The sequence below is a fragment of the Mustela lutreola genome, chromosome 2 (assembly GCF_030435805.1).
Source record: "Mustela lutreola isolate mMusLut2 chromosome 2, mMusLut2.pri, whole genome shotgun sequence".
Lineage (NCBI taxonomy): Eukaryota > Metazoa > Chordata > Mammalia > Carnivora > Mustelidae > Mustela > Mustela lutreola.
In genome coordinates this window covers 108,530,500-108,551,313 of record NC_081291.1, presented here as the reverse complement: position 1 = coordinate 108,551,313, position 20,814 = coordinate 108,530,500, and the positions used below count along the sequence as shown (strand labels likewise).

The 20,814-nt window shown below is 47.6% G+C and overlaps 1 protein-coding gene and 1 long non-coding RNA gene across 6 annotated transcripts in view; both read right to left on the bottom strand.

Moving 5' to 3' along the window:
- Nucleotides 1-486: 486 nt before the first annotated feature.
- Nucleotides 487-2,876, bottom strand: LOC131824706 (uncharacterized). Its single transcript, XR_009350944.1, has 2 exons — nt 2,417-2,876; nt 487-1,852 (listed from the first exon to the last, which is right to left on the bottom strand). It is a non-coding gene; the product is annotated as an uncharacterized LOC131824706 (long non-coding RNA).
- Nucleotides 2,877-4,752: 1,876 nt separating this feature from the next.
- TMEM44 (transmembrane protein 44) overlaps nt 4,753-20,814 on the bottom strand; it is a 33,891-nt gene continuing 17,829 nt past the window's right edge. For 3 of the 5 annotated variants that reach the window (XM_059163106.1, XM_059163103.1, XM_059163107.1), the window contains 2 exons: nt 18,310-18,468; nt 14,234-14,554 (listed from right to left, as the gene is read on the bottom strand). In XM_059163106.1, the coding sequence (XP_059019089.1) occupies nt 14,249-14,554; nt 18,310-18,468 (465 nt within the window). In that variant the 3' untranslated portion in view covers nt 14,234-14,248. Of the gene's footprint in view, nt 6,799-9,347; nt 9,381-14,233; nt 14,555-18,309; nt 18,469-20,814 lie in introns of those variants that run through there. The other 2 variants (XM_059163104.1, XM_059163105.1) reach the window with 2 other exon arrangements.

Here is a 20,814-nt window from a genome sequence, read left to right as displayed (position 1 = left end):
AAGAATCATACAACAAACAAACACACCGTTCACCCCTATTCACTTGTCGTTCAGTTTATCTCCTTTACTGTATCTCTCTATTTTCATATACATATACACCTGGAAATACATACTCCTCACCTCCCCTCAAGCCATTGAAAAGTTGCTGAGTCATGATGCTTCTCTCCTAAACAGCTGGGCATTTGTATCCTAAGAATAAGAATTTCTACATACACATGGAGAGCAAGATAAAAATGCATGCACAGGGGCGCCTGGGTGGCTCAGTGGGTTAAGCCGCTGCCTTCGGCTCAGGTCATGATCTCAGGGTCCTGGGATCGAGTCCCGCATCGGGCTCTCTGCTCAGCAGGGAGCCTGCTTCCTTCTCTCTCTCTCTGCCTGCCTCTCAATGTACTTGTAATTTCTCTCTGTCAAATAAATAAATAAAATCTTTAAAAAAAAAAAATGCATGCACAGGTGTTTATCAACTTGGAATCTACAGCCAGGGAGTTAGATGTAGAAAGAATCAGCCTTTATTGAAAAAAAAAAAATGCACGCACAATAAACAGTACAGTTACGTATGGATTTCACTTTTTCTAATGTTTATGCAGATTTTAAAAAATTTTTATTTATTTTTAAAATTTCTTTTCAGTATTCCAGAATTCATTGTTTATGCTCCACACCCAGTGCTCCATGCAATATGTGCCCTTCCTGATACCCACCACCAGGCTCACCCAACCTCCTACCCCCATGCCCCTCCAAAACCCTCAGACTGTTTTTCAGAGTCCACGGTGTCTCATGGTTCATCTCCCCCTCCAATTTCCCCCAACTCCCTCTCCTCTCCATCTATTTGGGGGACCAGATACGTATTTATAAGTTTCTTTGTCTAATTATATAATAAATATATACTAATTGAAAAAAATGTAGAAAGCATTAAAAGTATAAAATTCATAAACATATCCATGACAAAGTTACTTATACATTTGTGAGAATGAGCAAGGCACTCAGGCAGTGAACTAGATGATTTTAAGGTAATTCAAGGTCTAATACTTCAGGCTGTGGTTCTCCAATCTTTCAGGTTTTGGGGTTTTTTTTAATCTTTTAGATTTAATGGTGAAATATCATTGCTTCATTGAAGCAATACCCACAGTGGGTATGGGGACTTGACAACTTTTTTTTTTCTGTCCTAAATAGTTTTATGAGAACACCTCATGCAAATAGATCCGTTTTAAAGTAATTTCCTTAGGGCAGTATTTCTCAAAGAGTGGTGCTGGACCATGTAATGGATTCAGTCACTTGTGGAGCTTGGTAAAGATTCCTAGGTCTTGCCCGGATCTAGGAAATCACAAAGGGGTGGAGCCCAAGAGACTATATTTGAACAGGTGCCACACAAATCGGAGCTTTGGAATAGACATATTCACCACGTGCAATTACTAGTTAGAAGGAAAGGCCTATGGACAGCTCTTTTATGGCCAGGATATCTCTGGGAAAGGCCAAAATGGCTGCAGTAGGTGAGGGCACTTTGTCCAGTTGTGTGTTTTGCAAATTCCTCAAACTTGCGCTGGAGATGCTCCAAGTGCTAAGTAGGGATGGCCGGGGGAGGTGTAAGAGGATGAAGGGAAAGGTCAAGTCCAGAGTACAGGAGTGGAACTTGCCAGCCTGCCTTGAAGGAATATGTGAATTGGACCAGGCTGGATTCAGAAGCTGGAAGCTGGTTTAGGAATCACCACATAACCAACGAAGCTCTGGCACTGGAGGCTGATCCCATAGCAACCCACAGGATGTGAAGACAGTTCTTTATACACAGTGCTCAGTACACACGTGAAGCTGCTCTTTCTTATTAGCCTAGAATTCGTGCAAGCTGGAGATAATGCAGCTAAGAGAAAAAAGTATAATCTTAGAATCTGAGAGCCAAAAAGCGTGTTTGAAATCAAACCTAATGAGAAAACTACAAGCAGCAGGTTAAAACTGGTAGGAAGGGGCGCCTGGGTGGCTCAGTGGGCTAAGCCTCTGCCTTCGGCTCAGGTCATGATCTCAGGGTCCTGGGATCGAGCCCCACATCGGGCTCTCCGCTCAGCGGGGAGCCTGCTCCCTGCCCCCCCCCCCCCGCCCCGGTCTCTCTCTGACTACTTGTGATCTCTCTGTGTCAAATAAATAAAGTTAAAAAAAAAAAAAAACTGGTAGGAGGAGGAAGGAAGAAGGAGGGGAAAAACAGAAGGGGGGGGAGGGAAAAGAACAGAAAAGAAAAAAGAAAGAAAAAGGACAGTTGCTTGAGAAAGAGGGCTGCTGAGGGCAGAGGGGAGGAGCAGGGCACTGTTCTTTTTCTTCATAAACATTTTGCTACAACCTGATTCTTTTTTGAAAACAAACATTACCCGCACTACCTTTATTTATTTTTTTTTAATGTGTATTTAAAACACAAGACTGATGTACAGTATACCGTAAACTGGTGTCCGGTGGTGTCAACTACATTAGTCACGGCAACATCTTCTCAGAACGATCCCCTTAAAACACCAGAATGGCGATCCAGACACCAGCAGCCCCTAGACGACCCTCCCCAGACCCCGCGAGGGCGCCGCGAGGCGGGAAACCGCGCGCGGCCGAGCCGGAGGGAGGCGGTGGCCGCGGAGTGCGCACGCGCTGAGCCCCGCGGCGCCTCCCTTCCCGGAAGTGCCGGCGGTGGTCTGAGCGCACTGCGAGACGCTGGGGTTTGGCCCCTTCTCCGGGAGGAGGTCGGCAATAGGAGGCACGATTCAGTTCTGATTGGGTCCGCAGGGGGTGAGGAGGGGCAAGCGCCCCTGACCGCTCGCCACTGGGGCTAAGCCCTATCTGTAATCGCAGCTAGCTGCAGACTCAGAGGACCCGGGAGAAGAGCAGCGCCCTCGGCCGCCCGTGCCGGCAGCCGGTAGAAAATGCCTGGCGGAGTCGGGAGAGGGTGACGCGTTCTCCAAGGAACAGATTAGTTTGCAGTGAATCTAAAGGCACTTAAGCGCTAACGCGCTGTTGACGTGTCTGACCCAGAAGAAGCAGTTCAGGATGCCTGGTGCCTTGTTTAGCTTTCAGAATTTGGTACGGAAAAAGCAAAGCCGATGTTCTCCAAATCATTCGATTTAGCACCATTTCTTGAACTTCTTTCTTGTTTAAGAACGTCCCTCTCACCTGATGGTGACCTTTGGATTTCTACCGGATCCAAAGGTAGTGTAAGCTTGAAGAGATCTGCGTCAGCCTTGCGCCGTATCTGGGCTTGTTTCAACGCCGAGGCTTCTCCGCCAAAGCATTGACCTGAACATGGCGCGGGGGGTGAGGGTGGGGGGTAACATTGTAAAGTAGGAGAGAGTAGACCGATGCTCACATCGTTGGAAAGTGCCAAGAATGATCAACTAGGCACGGAAGAAGAAGTGGAGACCATCTTGAAAGTATTCTGAAGTCAGTCTTGAGACACTCCTAAGACATCAGTGATTGAGCCAGGTCTTTTTCTCACACTGTGGAAAATATTTTTCATATTTCCTTCAATATAAGACATGGTTTAGCAAGAATGTGACTTCGCCAAAATAAACTGCCAATAATAGGGCCTCTTAATAAACTAAATGAACTCACCAAAATCCTCAAGTTTGGAAGCAAGGTGGCATAGTTTTTGGTTTTCAGTATTGAAAGGACTCTGCAAAATTTTTAAATGTCAAATCCCATGATGCCTTCATGTTACAAAGACAGATTTTATCTTCATTGGATAGCAAAATCCAAACAGAACTATGGTTATATATTGAATCCCATTTTCAAAGTAAATCTGAAATTTGTCTTAAAAGAGTTTATAAAGATGTCCATCTTCTGTGGAAAACAAATTCACCAGCAGGGAAGAAAGAAAGCTGGCCTTTCATTTTACAGATGAGGAGACTGTGACCCAGAAAGAAAAATGATTTGAGAAGGATTACGCCAAATCAGATTTGGGAGTTAGAGCCCAGTGACACGCCTTGCCCGAGTGCCTCTCCTTACTCTGTCTGGGCTCATATCCCATGGTAACAAACATGATGTGAGTGTGGCCTCAGATGTTGCTCACAGGAGATATGGAGATAGTGGTTTTTCAGGATCTAGACAGGATTTTAAGAAAGTCTTAGTGATCAGAACTCTCCCTAAAGGGTACAGACATCAGAATATACAATAGTGAAATCTCTCTCTCTTTTTCTGGGAAGATCTTAAGTTGGGGCTACATAATCATTTATTAGGATTGTCGAGGGGATTCAACCCTCTGAAGATCATTCTATTTGTGAGTCTGATATTTTTTTGTTACTGACAGCCCTTTGAGCACCTAAGTGCCCAGCAGGTCTAGGGAGAATGGAAACTAATCCCTTTTCAAGGTTACTTTGAGAGTTCATGTATGTTGATTTACTTAGTCTTCACAACAGGCATTGTAGATAGGTATTGTTTCACTCAGTTCACAAAGGTTAGGTAGCATGCTCCAAGCCACGGAGATAATAGGCAGCACAACTGAGGCCACATTAAACCATCACTTACATCCAGATGAGTGGGCGAGAGAAGATGATGACGGTTTGTTTCCCAGCCTTTTCCCTTGTAGGTAACCCTTTCACTGCTCAGTGAGTCTTCAGGGCAAGTAACTCCCATTATCCTCCTGGTCCAACAGGGATGAGGCTGCAATGGAGGCCCAGGACGGGGACACTCCGACTAGGAGAAAAGATTTTGGGTTGGTACCTCTTTACAAAGGCTCTGGGGTTCCAGAGCTTTGCCTAACAGACAGGTTCTTATTGAACAAGGAGGCCAAAGTTTGCTTCCAAAGTTTTCAGTTTAATAGTTCACTCTGGGTGAAGAGACTTCTTCAGGATTCAGCTTTGAGACAAGATTGGACCACAACATGAGGAACTGGTTTGTGAAGCAAGGCTGGGACGATGGGAACTAGGGAGACAGACAACATCTGGGACTCAGGTAGTTTGTGCTGCTTAAATCAGCGAGACTATTTGATGTTCTTGGGTAAATGGCCATTTCATTAAGACTCAGGCAGTTTCTGGTACCCCCTGGGAGCATGGGCCAGCCTCCTCTTGAGAGAAGGAGGATATGCAAAAGGTAAAGTCCAGAGATTGTATCCTATCCCTGGGCCTTCTTGCCTTTCTAAAGATGAGCCCACCTTCTGCCCTGCTGCTATTGCTCCAGTTAAATATGTTCCCCATGTTCATACTGTGCCCATGACTACATTTCTGCTTCCTAAAAAGCTGTGGCCTACCGGAGGCATGTCAGTCACCTTCCTACTCTAGCTCTGCTCATGGCTGCCAATGAGCCACGGTATTAAGTGCTAACTCCCTTGCCTGTGTGGTCTGATTCCTTGCCAGCCTCTTCACCACCTAGCCCAGATTGCGCCATCCATTCCGGCCACATCAGCTTCCTCTTTCCTGGACTGGATTCCATCCCTCCCTGGGTCCAGTCCTCTGTAGGCTTTCTTCCGGAATGCGCTCTCCACCCCAACTCTTAGCTCCTTTCCAAGAACAGCTTCCATGGTTAAGAGCACAAAGCAAAACTGGCTTTGGCAAACTCCATTTCAAGACACCAAGGGATCAGAGCAGTTGGATAAAGGGGATAAATAGGGTGGCTTTAAGTTCTCTTCTAGCTCAGAGGCCACTTAAAAAATTGAGATCTCCGCTGAGGTCTGTGGAATCCCCTTGCTTTCCTGAGGCATCCCCTTCTTCATGCTGCTGGGATTTAAACTACGCCTTTGGAGAAACTGGGTAACTGCAACTAAGTCACACAGGCTCTGAGGGGCCAGCCAGGAGCAAAGCTATGTTTCTTGACACGCCTTCCAGTTCCCTTCATGGCTGGCTTTTGTGGCTGTGCTGGGATTCAGACATCTCTGCACTCCACAGTGAGATGCTCCAACTCAATCATGACTTACTCCAGTAAATTTATTCACTCCCACCTCGGCCCCATTCCCTCCAACCTTCCCCTCTCCCGTGATCATGGTATCAAAATAATGCTAAAATGAGATGACTATGCTTGAATTTAACACCTCCCACCATGCCTCTTTCATGTTAGCTCCTGAAGCAGACAGGCCCGCTCACCTGCAAACCCTGCCAGCACACACCTTGGGCGGGCTGGAGCAGCTCCTGGCACCTAGAGCAATGAACTTAGCTTGCCCTTTCAATAACCATGATCTCACAAACTTCTGGTCGACCAAGTAGTCCCATCTCCAACTTCCAGCAGAAAACTCCAGAAGCAGAAAACTTTGATGGGAGCCAGGTCCCCTCAGTACTGGTGAGGGTGTCCTAGATCTGCATACGGGCCCACCCTTCTCATCTCCTGGACTTGCAGAATGGGGGTCCGTGGAGATCCAAACATAGGAGCTGCTTGTTAGATGAACTCATTCCTGGCACCTAGCAGAGATGTGGAAGATGGCTGAATCGGAAGGGAAAAGGAAGAGAGGGCCCAGTAGATGAAAGTTTCTACTTCAAAGCAAGAGTGGTCTGTGAACTTCTGATCTTCAGACCAAACTGCGCATGCCCAGGTCTATCCACGGGACCCAGAGTCTTCGCTCTGTTCTGAGCCACAACACACAGCAGCCAAGCTCAGTGACCACACCCAGCTCCTCATTTTCATGAGCCACCTCTGCAGAAGCTGAGATGCCTGCCATGGGGGTCACTGCAGGTTGATCCCTGCTCCATTCCTGACAAACGTTTGGCTGAGGGCTCTGAGCTGATGGCCTTGCATTAGGTGTTCTTCATCAGACGTCAAGACCACTGGCCCCATGGAGCCCCTGTGTGCCTGGGATCCGAGCATGTCTACGTTGTCTTTGTTCCCTTCAAGGTTTACGTCTTCAGGGTCCCACTGTAGAGAAAAGACACAAATGGTACCTGGATGGAACAGATGCTTCCCATCTCTTACAATTCGCCACGGCTAACAACAGCTCCAGTCCTGGTTCTCACAACCCAGGCACAGACAAGGAGAAACAGTAAGTGCAGGTTAATCAGGCCTGCGTTTCTAGGAACTCATGGGACACATACAACTTTAAAGCAAGGAGTTAACAGACAACCACCCGGAACCGACAGAGCTACTCCCCAGCCCCGACAGACCCACTCCCCAGCCCCCTTTTCCATCTTTACTCTAGTGAGAATGAGTCATGTTCCTTTTATCCCAAGACTTCCCACCTCCATGCCTAAGTCATTCCTGGAATAGACAGGCAAATTCAACCCATTCTTTATGGCCCAGATAGGTACCTCCTCTTCCAGGAAGCCTACTCTGACTGCTTTTACCCATTGAGCTTGCACAACCTTATTTCTTTGTATTGACTGTACAAGTCATTTGTAGCTGAACATGGGCACTGCCTTGTCCTTTTAGGTAGAGGATGAGTTCCTTATGAGCAGAGCACCGGTCTGCCCTTGCCACCTGGCCCTCCTCCCCACCATGTCATTTCCTCTAAAATTGAGGCTCAGCAGACTTGTCCAAAGCAAACACTTAAAACTTAATTGAGAAGGTGGTCACTGCCAGTGATTATTCTATTATTCTGACTCACACAAGTATGGGAAAGGTTAAGAGCAAAAAGTTGAGAAAAGAGAAGCAAGTCATATAAGCATTGATGATACATGGTTTGCAAAGACCTCCTCTTGTTCTCATGTGACCAAGGAGAGAGAGAACTTTGCATGGGGCCAAGAGCAGGGAATTCTTGGTGAGTCCAGCCACGGAGGCAAGCGGGAGTTGGACTCAAGTCCTCCTTCTGCCACTAACTTGCTTTCTCTTCTTTGGGCCTCAGTTTCTCGAGTGGTAAGCCGGGGTGTTGGATCAGCAACTAAACATGATCTCTTTAATTTCTGAGTTTCTATGACTGATAACTCGGAGTGACAAGGTCACATTTGACAGTATCAAGAGACCCAGGAAACAACATAGGAAAAGATCGTGTCTGCCTAGGCCAGATGATGCCTAGCCGGGCAAGGAAACAGCCAGTCATGGCCTGCCCTCCAAGAAAAACACTGCCAGCTGCTCGAACTTAAGCTCAATCCAACAGTCCAGTCGTAAGGGTCCTAGATAAGGTCTGTAGGGCTCCCTGAGCTACTGAGAGAAATGCACGCAGCATGCCAGTTATAAAATACAAAACGTGGCTTTGTTTGAAATAGGAAGAGCCCAATTCAATTAGTGATTTACTGATAACTGAATTGAGTTCCACTACTTGGTGCCTAAAAAAGCATCATGTTAAAAAGGCCACCTCCTCCCCTAACCCTGCGGGCCAAGGACTAAGCTGATCGGGTTGTTGCAGCTTGGTCCCCCACCCCCGCCCCGTACCTGTTTGGGGCTGTGCCAGCCACTTCAAGCGCTAACTTATCTATGCGTGATTGCAGATGTGGGCAGGAGATAACAAGCAAATCCCCAAAGAGTCTCCGCTGGCCCTGCAGGCTCCACCGCCCAGGTGCCCAGGGGCGGAGGTAGGGGCCTGTTTCATTCTTTGAGGGTGGACGGTATGCTTTGTGATGAATGCTGATTTCAGGCTCAGGCCCACGTTCCAGATCACAGCTCTTGGAGCGGGCTGTGATCAATCTCACCAGAAGAGCCCAAGGTGCCCATTAAAAAAAAAGACGGATGCTGGGCATCCATCCTCGCCCCTCTCTGGTTTGGGACCTAAGGTTTGACATTTTAACAAGTGCCTCAGGTGATTTTTAGCGCCACAATATTTCAGAATCACTGCTCCAGCTCCCGAAAGAGCTTCTCCAGAGTTGTTCTTTCTGCTCTTGACCAACTCAGAGGCCACCAAACAGCCAGCCTCTTCAATTAAGTGCACTCTTTGAAGTGGGTTAAGCTTCTGAAACATTTTAAATCTCTTCCGAATTCCTGGAAGACTGCGTTTTGAAACCTCATCTTAAGCAATGAAAACATTGCTGGAATCCAGGCAAAAAGAAAATCTGAGCAAAAGATGATCTCCACCCTTACCAGAAAGAATCCTGGGAGATGAGCAGCACAGGTAGTTGTCATCAGACAAGCTCAGCTCTCCCCTGCAGGCCAGGGAGGTGTGGACACAGCACCCGCTGCCCAGGGTCCCAGAGGGACGGTGTGGGGGGATGCAGCCGGCCCCCAGCACCACCACCACCACCGCCGCTAACCTGCTGCTACTCGGCTTGTCCACGGGTTTGTCTGCCAAACCATGCTTCTCCTGGGGTTCCACATCTTCTGAGTCCCTACCTGATGATTTGGGGCACAGCAGAAAGCACTTGGAACTGAGAGAGGCTGGAAAATCCCCTGATCCTCAGACTTGCCTCTCGTTTTCTTTTTTCTTTACCTAAAAGAATGTGGCATGGGCCCAGCCATCCAAGAAGGGCTCACAAAAACAGGAAATGGAATCAAGCCACAGGACGTCCCTTCTGGAATAGAGAGAGTATGATTGTCCATACCTGCTCCGAGTTTAGGGCTTCCCAATACTTCTGCTGCAGAATAAAAAGAGAGATGGAAACAAGTGTTGGCGAGATTTCGCCAGCGTCACAGAGCAGAGCAGAGCAGGGCTCAGCGCCAGCACGGTCTGCCCAGTGAGCAAGGCGGCAGGGCCCTGCAGTGATCTGGGGGCAGAGGAACAGAGGACTTGAGCAAGCAGAAAGGCAGCAGCTCCTGGTGGCTACAATCTAGTTAAATGATCAATAGGATAATTGCGATAATTACAAAGGGCTGCAGGTTCTTGGAAAAATTATAATCTGTACTAGATTTTAAAATTACTATTATTAGAAGTTATTATTATTATCAGGCATAATAATAAATCTTCCGTTTATTAACCACATGGCTGAGATGAGTCAATTCAAACCCATAAAACTAAGAGATGCAAATAAAATCCCCTTGAAAATACAGAGTATTTTCTACCAGCCAAGATCCAGTTTTAATTAGCCTTTACTGCATGGGTGGTTCCACCCCAAGGCTCGAGTATGTCTGACTCAGGTTCTGGAATTTCGCAGGATGGTCTGCTCTTGTTCATCCAGCACCTCATGCAGCGCCTGGGAGATACGTGTTTCCGACATAGAGTCATGAATCTGCAGATGTCCAGCAGACTTATCTGTCTGTCGAATAGCTGCCGATCTGCACAGTCCAGACGATGTGGCTTTGTCACATTAAAACAAAGCCTCTACTGTTCAATTCTTTTAAATTCCATTAAAAAAATTTTTTTTTTTAGGGACACTTGTGTAGCTCAGTCGGTTAAGCATCTGCCTTCAGCTCAGGTCATGATCCCAGGGTCCTGGGATCGAGTCTGGCTTCAGGCTCCTTGTGCCGTAGGTGCCTGCTTCTCCCTCTGGTTGCCACTCCCCATGCTTGTGCATGCACTCTCTTTCTCTCTCTCTCTCTCAGATGAATAAAATAAAATCTTTAAAAAATTTTTTTAATTTAAATTATTTTTTAAATTATTATTTTTTTAAGTTGAAGGTCCAGCGCTTTTTTTAAAAAAAGATTTTATTTATTTATTTGACAGACAGATCACATGCAGGCAGAGAGGCAGGCAGAGAGAGAGGAGGAAGTAGGTTCCCTGCAGAGCACAGAGTCCTCTGCAGAGCAGAGAGCCCGATGAGAGGCCTAATCCCAGGATCCCGGGAACATGACCCAAGCCGAAGGCAGAGGCTTCAACCGACTGAGCCACCCAGGCGCCCCAGGTCCAACGCTTTTTAAAAAAGTAATCTCTATGCCCAATGAAGGGTTCTAACTTACAACCGCAAAATCAACAGCTGCATGCTCTACGGACTGAGCCAGCCAGGCGCCCCTTAAATTTCCACTTTAAACAACTTTTTAAAAAAATTTTATTTATTTGACACACAGAGAGAGAAATCACAAGTACGCAAAGAGGCAGGCAGAGAAAGGGGAGGAAGCAGGCTCCCCGCTGAGCAGAGAGCCCGATGCAGGGCTCGATCCCAGCACCCTGGAATCATGACCTGAACTGAAGGCAGAGGCTTAAACCACTGAGCCACCCAGGCACACTAAACAACTCTTTAATTGTAGATTTTCAACCATATACCAATAAAAGAATATCTAATGAACACCCAGGGACACACCCTGTTTTATCTGCTCTAGCTCTCCAATTTTTTTATTTGCTTAAGTATTTTAAAATAAATAATTTTATCTGTAAATATTTCAACATGTCTCTCATAAATAAAGACGTTTTCTAAAAAATCATTAGAACAGTGCAATTATTAGACCTAACAAGATTCGTGATAATTCCACGGTGTTCATCTTTTATTTTTTTTTATTTTTTTTTTTTTAAAGATTTTATTTATTTATTTGACAGAGAGAAATCACAAGTAGGCAGAGAGGCAGGCAGAGAGGAGGAAGCAGGCTCCTTGCCGAGCAGAGAGCCCGATGCGGGACTCGATCTCAGGACCCTGAGATCATGACCTGAGCCAAAGGCAGCAGCTTAACCACTGAGCCACCCAGGCGCCCGGTGTTCATCTTTTAATGACAGCCTGCTGTGGGAGGGAGACATAAACTGAAAAAACAAAACAAACAAACAAACAAAAAAAACAAACCAAAATTTTTAAAAAACAGGGTGAATTGGAGAAGATATGAAATTACTAAAATGATAGTTCAACATACTGCGAATGACAGAAATGTTGGGAGGATGCAGGGGTTGAAAAGTGAAACAACTTTAACAAATGAAACAAATAAAAAGAAATGAAAGAGCGGCGCCTGGGTGGCTCAGTTGGTTGAGCCTCTGCCTTCGGCTCAGGTCGTGGTCTGGGGGTCCTAGGAATGAGCCCCACATTGGGCTCTCTGCTCAGAGGAGAGCCTGCGCCCCCACTTTCTGCCTCTGCCTACTTGTGATCTCTCTGTCAAATAAATAAAATCTTAAAAAAAAAAAAAAAGAAATGAAAGAAAAGTTGCTTACTTTTACCTTTCTTTCGAAAATACAGATGTTCATGCAAAGTAGCAATAGTAATCTGATTTTACACAGTGAGGGGCTGTGTTTGTTTAAAAACGCAGAAGAAGAATCAAATACAGAAGAGAATACGAAGATTGATGGGAAAACTGGTAACCTCAAATAAAAGTCTGTAGTTTAGTTAATAGTAATGTACTAGTGTTAATTTCTCAGTTTTGACAAACAGCATTCTTGTGTAAGATGTTAACATTACAGGGAACTGGGCAGAGGCACACAGGATCTTTCTGTACTACGTATTATTCCAAAATTTGAAAAGTTTATTTAAAGCCAAGCAAACAGAACTAAGAGTCCCCCAACTGGATTGGCAAGAAAGCTTGAAATTTCCTTTTCCAAACTTCGCCATCACTGTTTAAAATTTAAGGGCACCTGGGTGGCTCAGTGGGTTAAGCGGCTGCTTTCGGCTCAGGTTATGATCCTGGCATCCCAGGATCGAGTCCCACATCAGGCTCCTTGCTCGGCAGGGAGCCTGCTTCTCCCTCTGCCTCTGCCTGCCATTCTGTCTGCCTATGCTTGCTCTCTCTCCCTCTCTCTCTGATAAATAAATAAATAATTTGAAAAAAAAAAATTTAAGAAGAGTGCCCTCTAGTGGCAGTAGTAGTCGGGATTTCTTTTTGAAGTTCTTTCTTAAGCCAAAAATGACAGTGAACCCAAGTGTCTCTGAGAACTCTCTCCACATCCCCAAAAGTGAAAATAAATCACATATTCTGGTGATTCAAGAGCAAAATGTGTTAATTTCTGTTCAGGAATTTTTTTCAAAAACAAAATAAATTTAAAAATAAACATAAAATAAATTCTATCCCATAATTCTACTCCAAGAGCCTCATGAACAGTATTGAATAGCTCTCTGAAATACACACAAACACATACACACACAAACCAAAATGTGCAAACAGTTTTTCTCCCTTATCGTCAGTGGGCATTACCACGGTCTTGAAATTGTCTTTAGGATGCTGATTTCACCACCTCCATGAACCACAGCAGGTAATATGTCAGTTCAGCTCCTTTCTAAAAGCACACTTTTTCATGCTTCTGAAATCAAAAAGCAACACATAGCCCCCCACCTACAAGGCATGGGGCAACATTTCCTTTGTTTCTGTAGGCTTTGAGGTGTGTCCTAACCATTGAGGAAACATGGTCACTTTCCAGGCTTACATTTTAGACTTCGTCCTCTTACACTTAGGGAGAAGTGACTTCTCCCAAGACTGGGGAGGTGACACGGTGTTGGACTCAGGACCAAAGATGATGAAAGTTTTTTTGTTTCTTCCAATTATAAAGTGTTAAGATTGGCCAGGTACACATCAGCTATGATTTTCTCCCAGAATTCATTAAGTGAATTTCCTTTTGAACTGGAACCTTATAGACTTTTAAAATTTACACGATATGCTTCCAAATGGTACCCTTTCTATTTCTCTAGTTCGTTAAGCTGTTCTATAGCACCTGCCCTAGATGGGGCAGGGTTTCACCTCCCCACGCCTTCCTCCTCCCCACCTGCCCGAACTCTTCCTGCCTTCTCCATAATACACGTTTACACTCAAGGTCATGGTGCTGCACAGAACCTTAAAGACGGCCTGGTCCAGAGCTGGGGTTTCAGAGTGAACATTTATGGGAACAGTACATCCCGACCTTGGCGGAGCCTCACAGCCTTCCCAAAATCATTGTCTCCACTTTCAGAGCAGGCCCAGAGAAAGGATGAGTGCTGCCATACTGATGCCACAGCCAGAAGCCCAGAGGTCATACCTGAGCCCGCCTCCAGCCTGCTTCCCACGGACACTGTGTGGGGCACACCAGCTGCCCCCCACCTGATCCTCCTATTTACCCTGTAATGCAGGTAGCACAAGTCTCAGGATTCCTAGATACAGAAGGAGAAGCTGAAACTCAAGCAGTCCAGTGGGGGCCCAAGGCCACCTGGCAGGTCAGCGAGAACCCAGAGAAGCCCGAGTCTGTGCCCTGTCCTGCACAGCTCATTTCCCTCTGGGGACCAGGGGAGCCTCTCTGCTCACCCTGGGGGAATGAGCGGACTGAACACACCTTTCAGGAACTATTCTTTCTCATGGTCTCATTGTAAGTGGTGCCCGCTGTCTGGGTAGGACACAGTTCCCTGGAGGGCAGAATGTATGTCCTGAACTTGATCTTGATCTTTGGTACTTATTGGAATGTCTGGCCTCCTTCTTCATACTTACATGTATTTTCTTCTAAAATTAGCACTTTTATAGCCCATTAATGTAAATATATATTTTTAAAAGGTATGCAATAAATATATACATAAATATAAATTTATATATAATAAATATGTATTTAAAATATTTTATATATTTTATATATGTGTACATATACATTTTATATATTTGTACATATACACACATACACACACACATAATTTTTTTTTCCTTAAAAGAATGATTTGGTCTTCAGAATAGCAAACAGCCAAAGGAATCTGTCCTGGTCTGCTGGTGCTGAAAGCAGGGTTTGGAGAGGGAATGAGCGGTCTCGGTTGCCAACAACAGCCTTAGACACAGAATTAGCAGGGACACACATGGACTTGACCCTCTTTAGACAGAGCAATCTGGCATTCCGTCCTGTTCTTGACCCCCACGCATGTATACACAAGTGTACACAAGACACAGACTTTGTTCCAAAGCCAGAAACAGCCTCTTCTAAAATTTCTACAAAGCTTCTTTCTCCAGATCGATGGCACTGCGAGGGAGCACAGAGGGAAAAATGACTAGACATTCTTTCATCACAAAGCTGGACTTCAATCTTTTCTTCTATCCCGGGGTGGGGGAGGAAGGAAAGGAGAGGAGAGGAGAGGAGAGGAAAAAGGAGAGGAGAAAGGCACAGGAAGTTTCAGCAACGGGGGGAAAGTCAGATACTGGCTACTCTAGAAAGGGAAAAGGCCACTCCCAAAAGCCCTGCTCCTTCAGGGCCACAGCCCCCACTGCAGACCACAGGGACATTCACCCTTCCTCAGCATCTGCTCAGTCCGCCCTCGGTGGCTCTGCAGGAGCGGGCAGCCTCGTGCTGAGTGGGCGAGTGAGTGAGCGAATGAACCCATGGATCCTGTCTCTGTGCAGCGTGCCTCTCTTGCGGAGATGCCCAGAAGCCCACACGGTCCAAACATAAGGCTTCCCTCCAGGGTCATTAGTCACACTGAAAGCTTTGGCATCATCCATCGGGTGCCCTGACCAACCCAGCCCTCCACATTTAAGGAAAGGTGAAAATAATCCGAAGTCTCCCTCCACGTGAGCTCACCTGGCCTTATCTGTCTGTCTTATCTGTATCTGTTCTGCTGTTACCGAATTTATTACAAGCCCGTGTTTTCTGGCCCTGAGCACCCACGCGGAGCACAGGGCGGGTGGCAAGAGTCCTGGACAGCAAGTCAGGTTTCTCTTCTGTCAACTGGGAATGCTGGATAATAAGCCTGGTCCTGCAGACCTCCCCGGTAGGAGTCCTGGCCAAGGCACTGCGGCAGTCAACAGCAGGGTTTCTGGGCCACACAGAGCTGGGGCTGAACCCCTCGTCTGCTCCCTCTTATTTTTATCATGATTATTATCATTACTATTATTAAGAATGCTTTCTTGGGCAAGCTACTTAAACTCACTGAGTTCTAGTCCCCTCTTCTGGAAAACAAGAATAACAAAGGTAGGGGTACCTCGGTGGCTCAGTCAGTTAAGCATCTGCTTTCGGCTCAGGTCATGATCTCAGGGTCCTGGGATGGAGCCCTGTGTGGGCCTCCCTGCTCAGTGGGGAGTCTGCTTCTCCCTCTCCCTCCACCCCTTCCCCACTAGCTTTCTCTCCTGTGTTCTCTCTCTCTCTCTCTAATAAATAAATAAAAAGTCAAAAAAAAAAAAAAAAGAATAACTAAGGTACCTGCCTCAGGGCTGTTGGGAGGATTACACGGAGCGTGTAAAGTACAGAGCACACAGCGTCTGGCATGCGACCCACGTGTCCTCAGGGTCAGCGATCACAACAATCATCCTGACTGACGGTGTGCAGGCACGAGTGAACTAAGTGTTGTGGGGATGGCCGCCTGCTTCCCTGCCTCCCTAACGCTGCAAGAAGCAGATATTCACCATGGTTGGTATGTGCCCGGCACATGGACCTAAAGCCACCCTCTGAGAGTTACAACATCATAAAGCACCACCAGAGAGATAAACACATCACTTTAACCACACAGAGGGGCTCCCAGGCCTCCATGGTAGGAGCTGGGATGCCATTCACTTACGGGTATGAGGGGACAAGCAGAAGCTATCAAGACAGACACAGACAAGGTGGGGCGGCTGAGGACACAGATCGGGCAGCTGAGGACACGGATCCCACAGCTGTTGCACTATCTCCCGCTCATCTACTGAACCATCTATATTGGGAGTTTTCCAATACGTCTGATCTGGTAGCATATGTATCTAGTGAAATTCTAAGTTATTTCTTTACAGGACGCAGTAGCTTTGTCATTCGTGGTGTGTGTGTGCTTTTGAGAGTGAAGCTGAAGGACTGTGCCATGGGCTGGCTGGGGCAGGTGAGCTTCAAAAATTATATTCCTTTTAACATAGGCAAAAGCCTTCCTTGCCATTTGCTTAATTTAAAAGTGTGACCCTAACCCCTTTGTACTCAGATAGTTTCAAAAAATCAGTGTCTAGAAAGATAGAGGTAATGGAATCGGGGAAGGACAAGGACCACAAATCACAGAAAGGCCCAAACCTACCACCAAGACAAATTTCCCAAATTTTCAAGGTCACTGTCCAGTCCTTACGTCAACTTTGGCTGCCTTTGTTTTCACAGAGCAAATACTGCTGCTGGGTCTCCCCAGCCCCTCCCTGACCCATTGACTTAACTGTCTTTTCCTCCTCACTGAACACACTTAGCCATCAGGCTCATTCTCCCCATCTCCACACACCCCCCACCCGCCCAGCTTTAGATTTCTGCCAAGATTGCTAGACCCAGGCTGCCAAGTCATGTGCTGTGGGTGTCCTACAAATTCTGAGACTGGAACCAGGAAATATACAATACTGAATGACACAGGGATACATAGACCCCAAATGGTGTTCGGTCTGGTGCAGAACTCCTCACTCAAAACCCAGCTCTCAATGACCCGCTGTGTTTTGAAATCGAGGGACAGAGAAATATGAGTGCAGCTCAGGCCCTAGTCCCAAAAAACTCATGCCCAGCCTGTTGGGGAGACAAGTCCCTACAGCTCACCACAGGACACAGCCAACAATGGAAGTTGTGTAAGAGAGATCTATGTTCTGGCATTCACAGAAAGGAGCCATTAATCTCGTGTGTGTGTTGGCGGGATGAACCGTCACCCAGCAGGTGACATCTGGGTAGGCTTCTGATACATGGGCCAGGAAGAACCCCAAGGAGAAAGGCCCAGAGGCCTGGGTACAGGGAACAGCCCACGGCCAGGGCGGACATTGAGGTAATAAGGGAGGAGGCCGAGTCCCATGAGGCTGGGGTAGCCGTGAAAGGTCTAGAACCTCACACTGAGGAATCTGGACTGTATCCACAGATCAGTGGCTCTGAGTCTTCTGGATTTGGGGGTCCACAACGAGTTCAAGTTTAGGATAGTTACCCAGGATGGCTAACTGAACTATTTGGCCAGATAAGGCCATTAAAAAAACCCAAACCCAAACCCAAACCTCAACACAACTACCACTTGTATTATCATCATTTTATAAAAGGGCACTTTAACTCCCAGATGGCAGAAGACAAACGCCGGAGGAAGGACAGTCCTCCTTTCCCCAGCCAAGCCCTACCAAAGACAGCGGCCACTCTCCCGTTGCCATCACACGCCTACAACACTGCCCTTGTTCTCATTTTCCGTAGGCAAAGGGAAAACTTCCTCCTAGAACCGGGCTGGGAACCACAGCTGGGGGACCGACAGTGACCGAACAGCTCGGACCCGAGAGTTACAGCCATGTGTGGCATCCAAAATATGACCTGTGTTTTGTTCACAGATCCAAAGACTCAAAACGAGGCGAAGTTTGCCAAAGTGCTGGGCACGGTGCCCAGCAAGGGGCTCCTGTATGCAACCCTGATAGCGCCATGAGGGTAGTGGGTGCTCCTGCCGGGGAAGAGATGCTCCATGGTCAAATGAGTTCGGGAACACTCAAGACTCTGAACGTTAATCGATTACTTGTGCGTTTTAAGACTTGAACATGCGGATGACTCTAAAACAGCACTGCAACATGCCCTGAGGCCCTAACTCATCTGACTTGGGAAGCTCTCAGTCCCGCCCCCTGTGAGTGCCTCCGGGGGCGGGAGCGCCATGCGTGCTCATTCACCGTCCATTGGGCGTGCGCGCCCCTGGGGGCAGGAAAGCCCTGCGTGCTCGCTCACCGGCCAGCCAGAGTGAGCTTAGCGTGGGCAGCCTCGGGAACAGCAGTGCAAGCCCCGCGGAGGTACCGGCAAGTGGCAGTGGGGGACAGCCATGCACCTGGTGGGTGAGCGTGTACCTCAAGGTCCGAGTTGATGGAGGAGACCTCGCAGGAGCTGCTGGAAGACACGCGGGCCCGGATGACCTGAACGGGAGGGTACGAGGGGGGCTCCTGCAGGGTGGCATCTCCGGGGCTCATCTGTCCATCGCCGGGCAGCCTGGAGGTGCTGCAGCTTGCCTGCAAGTTGTATGGGGAAGGGCAGGCAGGGAGGCTTAGCTTGCTTTATTTTTGAATTGTCAAAGCATTCCAGTACTCTAGTATTCAAAGGGGACAAGGGGCGCCTGGGTGGCTCCAAGGGTTAAGCGGCTTGACCTTCAGCTCAGGTCATGATCTCAGGGTCCTGGGGGTTGAGCCCCGCATGGGGCTTCCTGCCCAGCGGGGAATCTACGGCTTCATTTGCCCCTCCCCCAACTCATGCACTCGCGCTCTCACTCAAATAAATAAAATCTTTCTAAAAAAGGTACAGAAGGGGGCGCCTGGGTGGCTCAGTGGGTTAAGCCACTGCCTTCGGCTCAGGTCATGATCTCAGGGTCCTGGGATCGAGTCCCGCATTGGGCTCTCTACTCCACAGGGAGCCTGCTTCCTCCTCTCTCTCTCTGCCTGCCTCTCTGCCTACTTGTAATCTCTCTCTGTCAAATAAAAAAATAAAATCTTAAAAAAAAAAAAAAAGGTACAGAAGGGTGTAGAATGCACTCACTAAAATAAATAAAATCTTCTTTAAAAGGGTACAGAAGGGTGTAGAATGCAAGGTCGGCCCCCACCTGCATGCGGAGCCGCCCAGTTCTCCCCAGGAGCAGCCAGGCTCCGGTTCCTGATCTCTCCATATCCAAGCAAATGCAGATAACACAGCTCCCTAGTTCCACGCACGGTGGCAACACATCTACACTCTCCTAGGCAACTTGAGTTGTCTCACTTCACAACATGTCGGGGGCTCGTTCTACAGCAGTGGCTTTGTTGCTCTTTCTGTTCCTTTCGTGGCATCCTGTAGGTGTTCCCAAACTGTGAAACCGTCCTCTACTGACTGGACTTTGAGGGCATTTCCCATCTCTGGCTTTTACAACACTGGCTGCAGGAAATTCTATTACACATCCAAGGTTTCAGGGTACTTAAAGGATACATTTCTAGAAGCCAAATTGTTGGATCAGAGGGTATGAGCTTTGTGATTTGGAGAGCTACTGCCAAAACGCACTGCATGGCCTCATACCCACCAGCAGCTCTGAAAAGTGAGGAAGAAACTTGGAAGATTTCTGTCTGTCCGTCTATCCATCCATCCATCTCAGGAGAGAGTTGCCCTCCACAGGGCTCTGGGGACTCTGCTGGAGATCCCCAAAGCCCTGCTGGCCGGGGTTTCAGAACCAGGTGGGATTTGGGTTGTTCCATTGACATACCACAGTGGAACAGCCTGCCTTCTAGAACCACTTCTTCCACAGTGAACCACACACCTTGGCAAGAAACGCATCCTCCTGGAGCCTCAGTTTCCTCATCCAGCAAAGGGGATATTATTCCCTGCCTTGTCTCCTTTGAAGCGGGGGGCGGTCCGCAGGACTAAGATGTGAATGTCCCGGACACATGAGATTGGCTACTCATACTGGGCCCCAAATCACACAGGGCTCCAGCCCCGGGTGGGTCACATGCATAGTTTATGTGAGAGTTGGCTAGACAGGCTGGGGATGGGGAGCACAGGTGCCCCAGGCAACAACGTTAGAGTCTGTAAATTCCTCAGGGCCCGATGACACCTGAACTGGGTTTTCAAATATTCCAAGTCACTGATCCCCATGACCCCACAGCATTCAGCCCCTGAGCTCCCCCTAAACTCGGCTGCATCTCCTGGGAAACCTCTTCCTGGGCCCAGTGCCAAGGAGGGACTGCTGGGAAGACAAGTGAGCATCCCTGTGGGCCTTGTTGTCTACTCCCAGACAGCTGTGCAGACAGGACACACAGCGATGCCCATGGCAACAAGGGACCTAGTTCATTACAACCTTGCCCCCCAGGACATTGTCATGAAAAAAAGAAAAAAAGTTGGCTAACTGAGCAAGGCATGAAATGAGCACAGAGAACATGTTCTCCTTAAAAAAGCTCGGGTCTGGGGCGCCTGGGTGGCTCAGTGGATTAAGCCCCTGCCTTCAGCTCAGGTCATGATCTCAGGGTCCTAGAATCGAGCCCTGCATCAGGCTCCTTGCTCAGGGAGCCTGCTTCCCCCTCTCTCTCTCTGCCTGCCTCTCTGCTCCCTCTCTCTCTGCCTACTTGTGATCTCCCTCTGTCAAATAAATAAAATCTTTAAAAATAAATAAATAAATAAAAATAAAAAAGCTCAGGTCCCAGGCTCAGGCAGGCTTGAAAGCCATTCCTATGCTTTCCTAAGTATGAGATCTTGGGAAAATTACTTAACCCTCCCTGTGCCTCAATTTAAAATCATAATACAGGGGCGCCTGGGTGGCTCAGTGGGTTAAAGCCTCTGCCTTCGGCTCAGGTCGTGATCCCAGGGTCCTGGGATCGAACCCCACATGGGGCTCTCTACTCAGC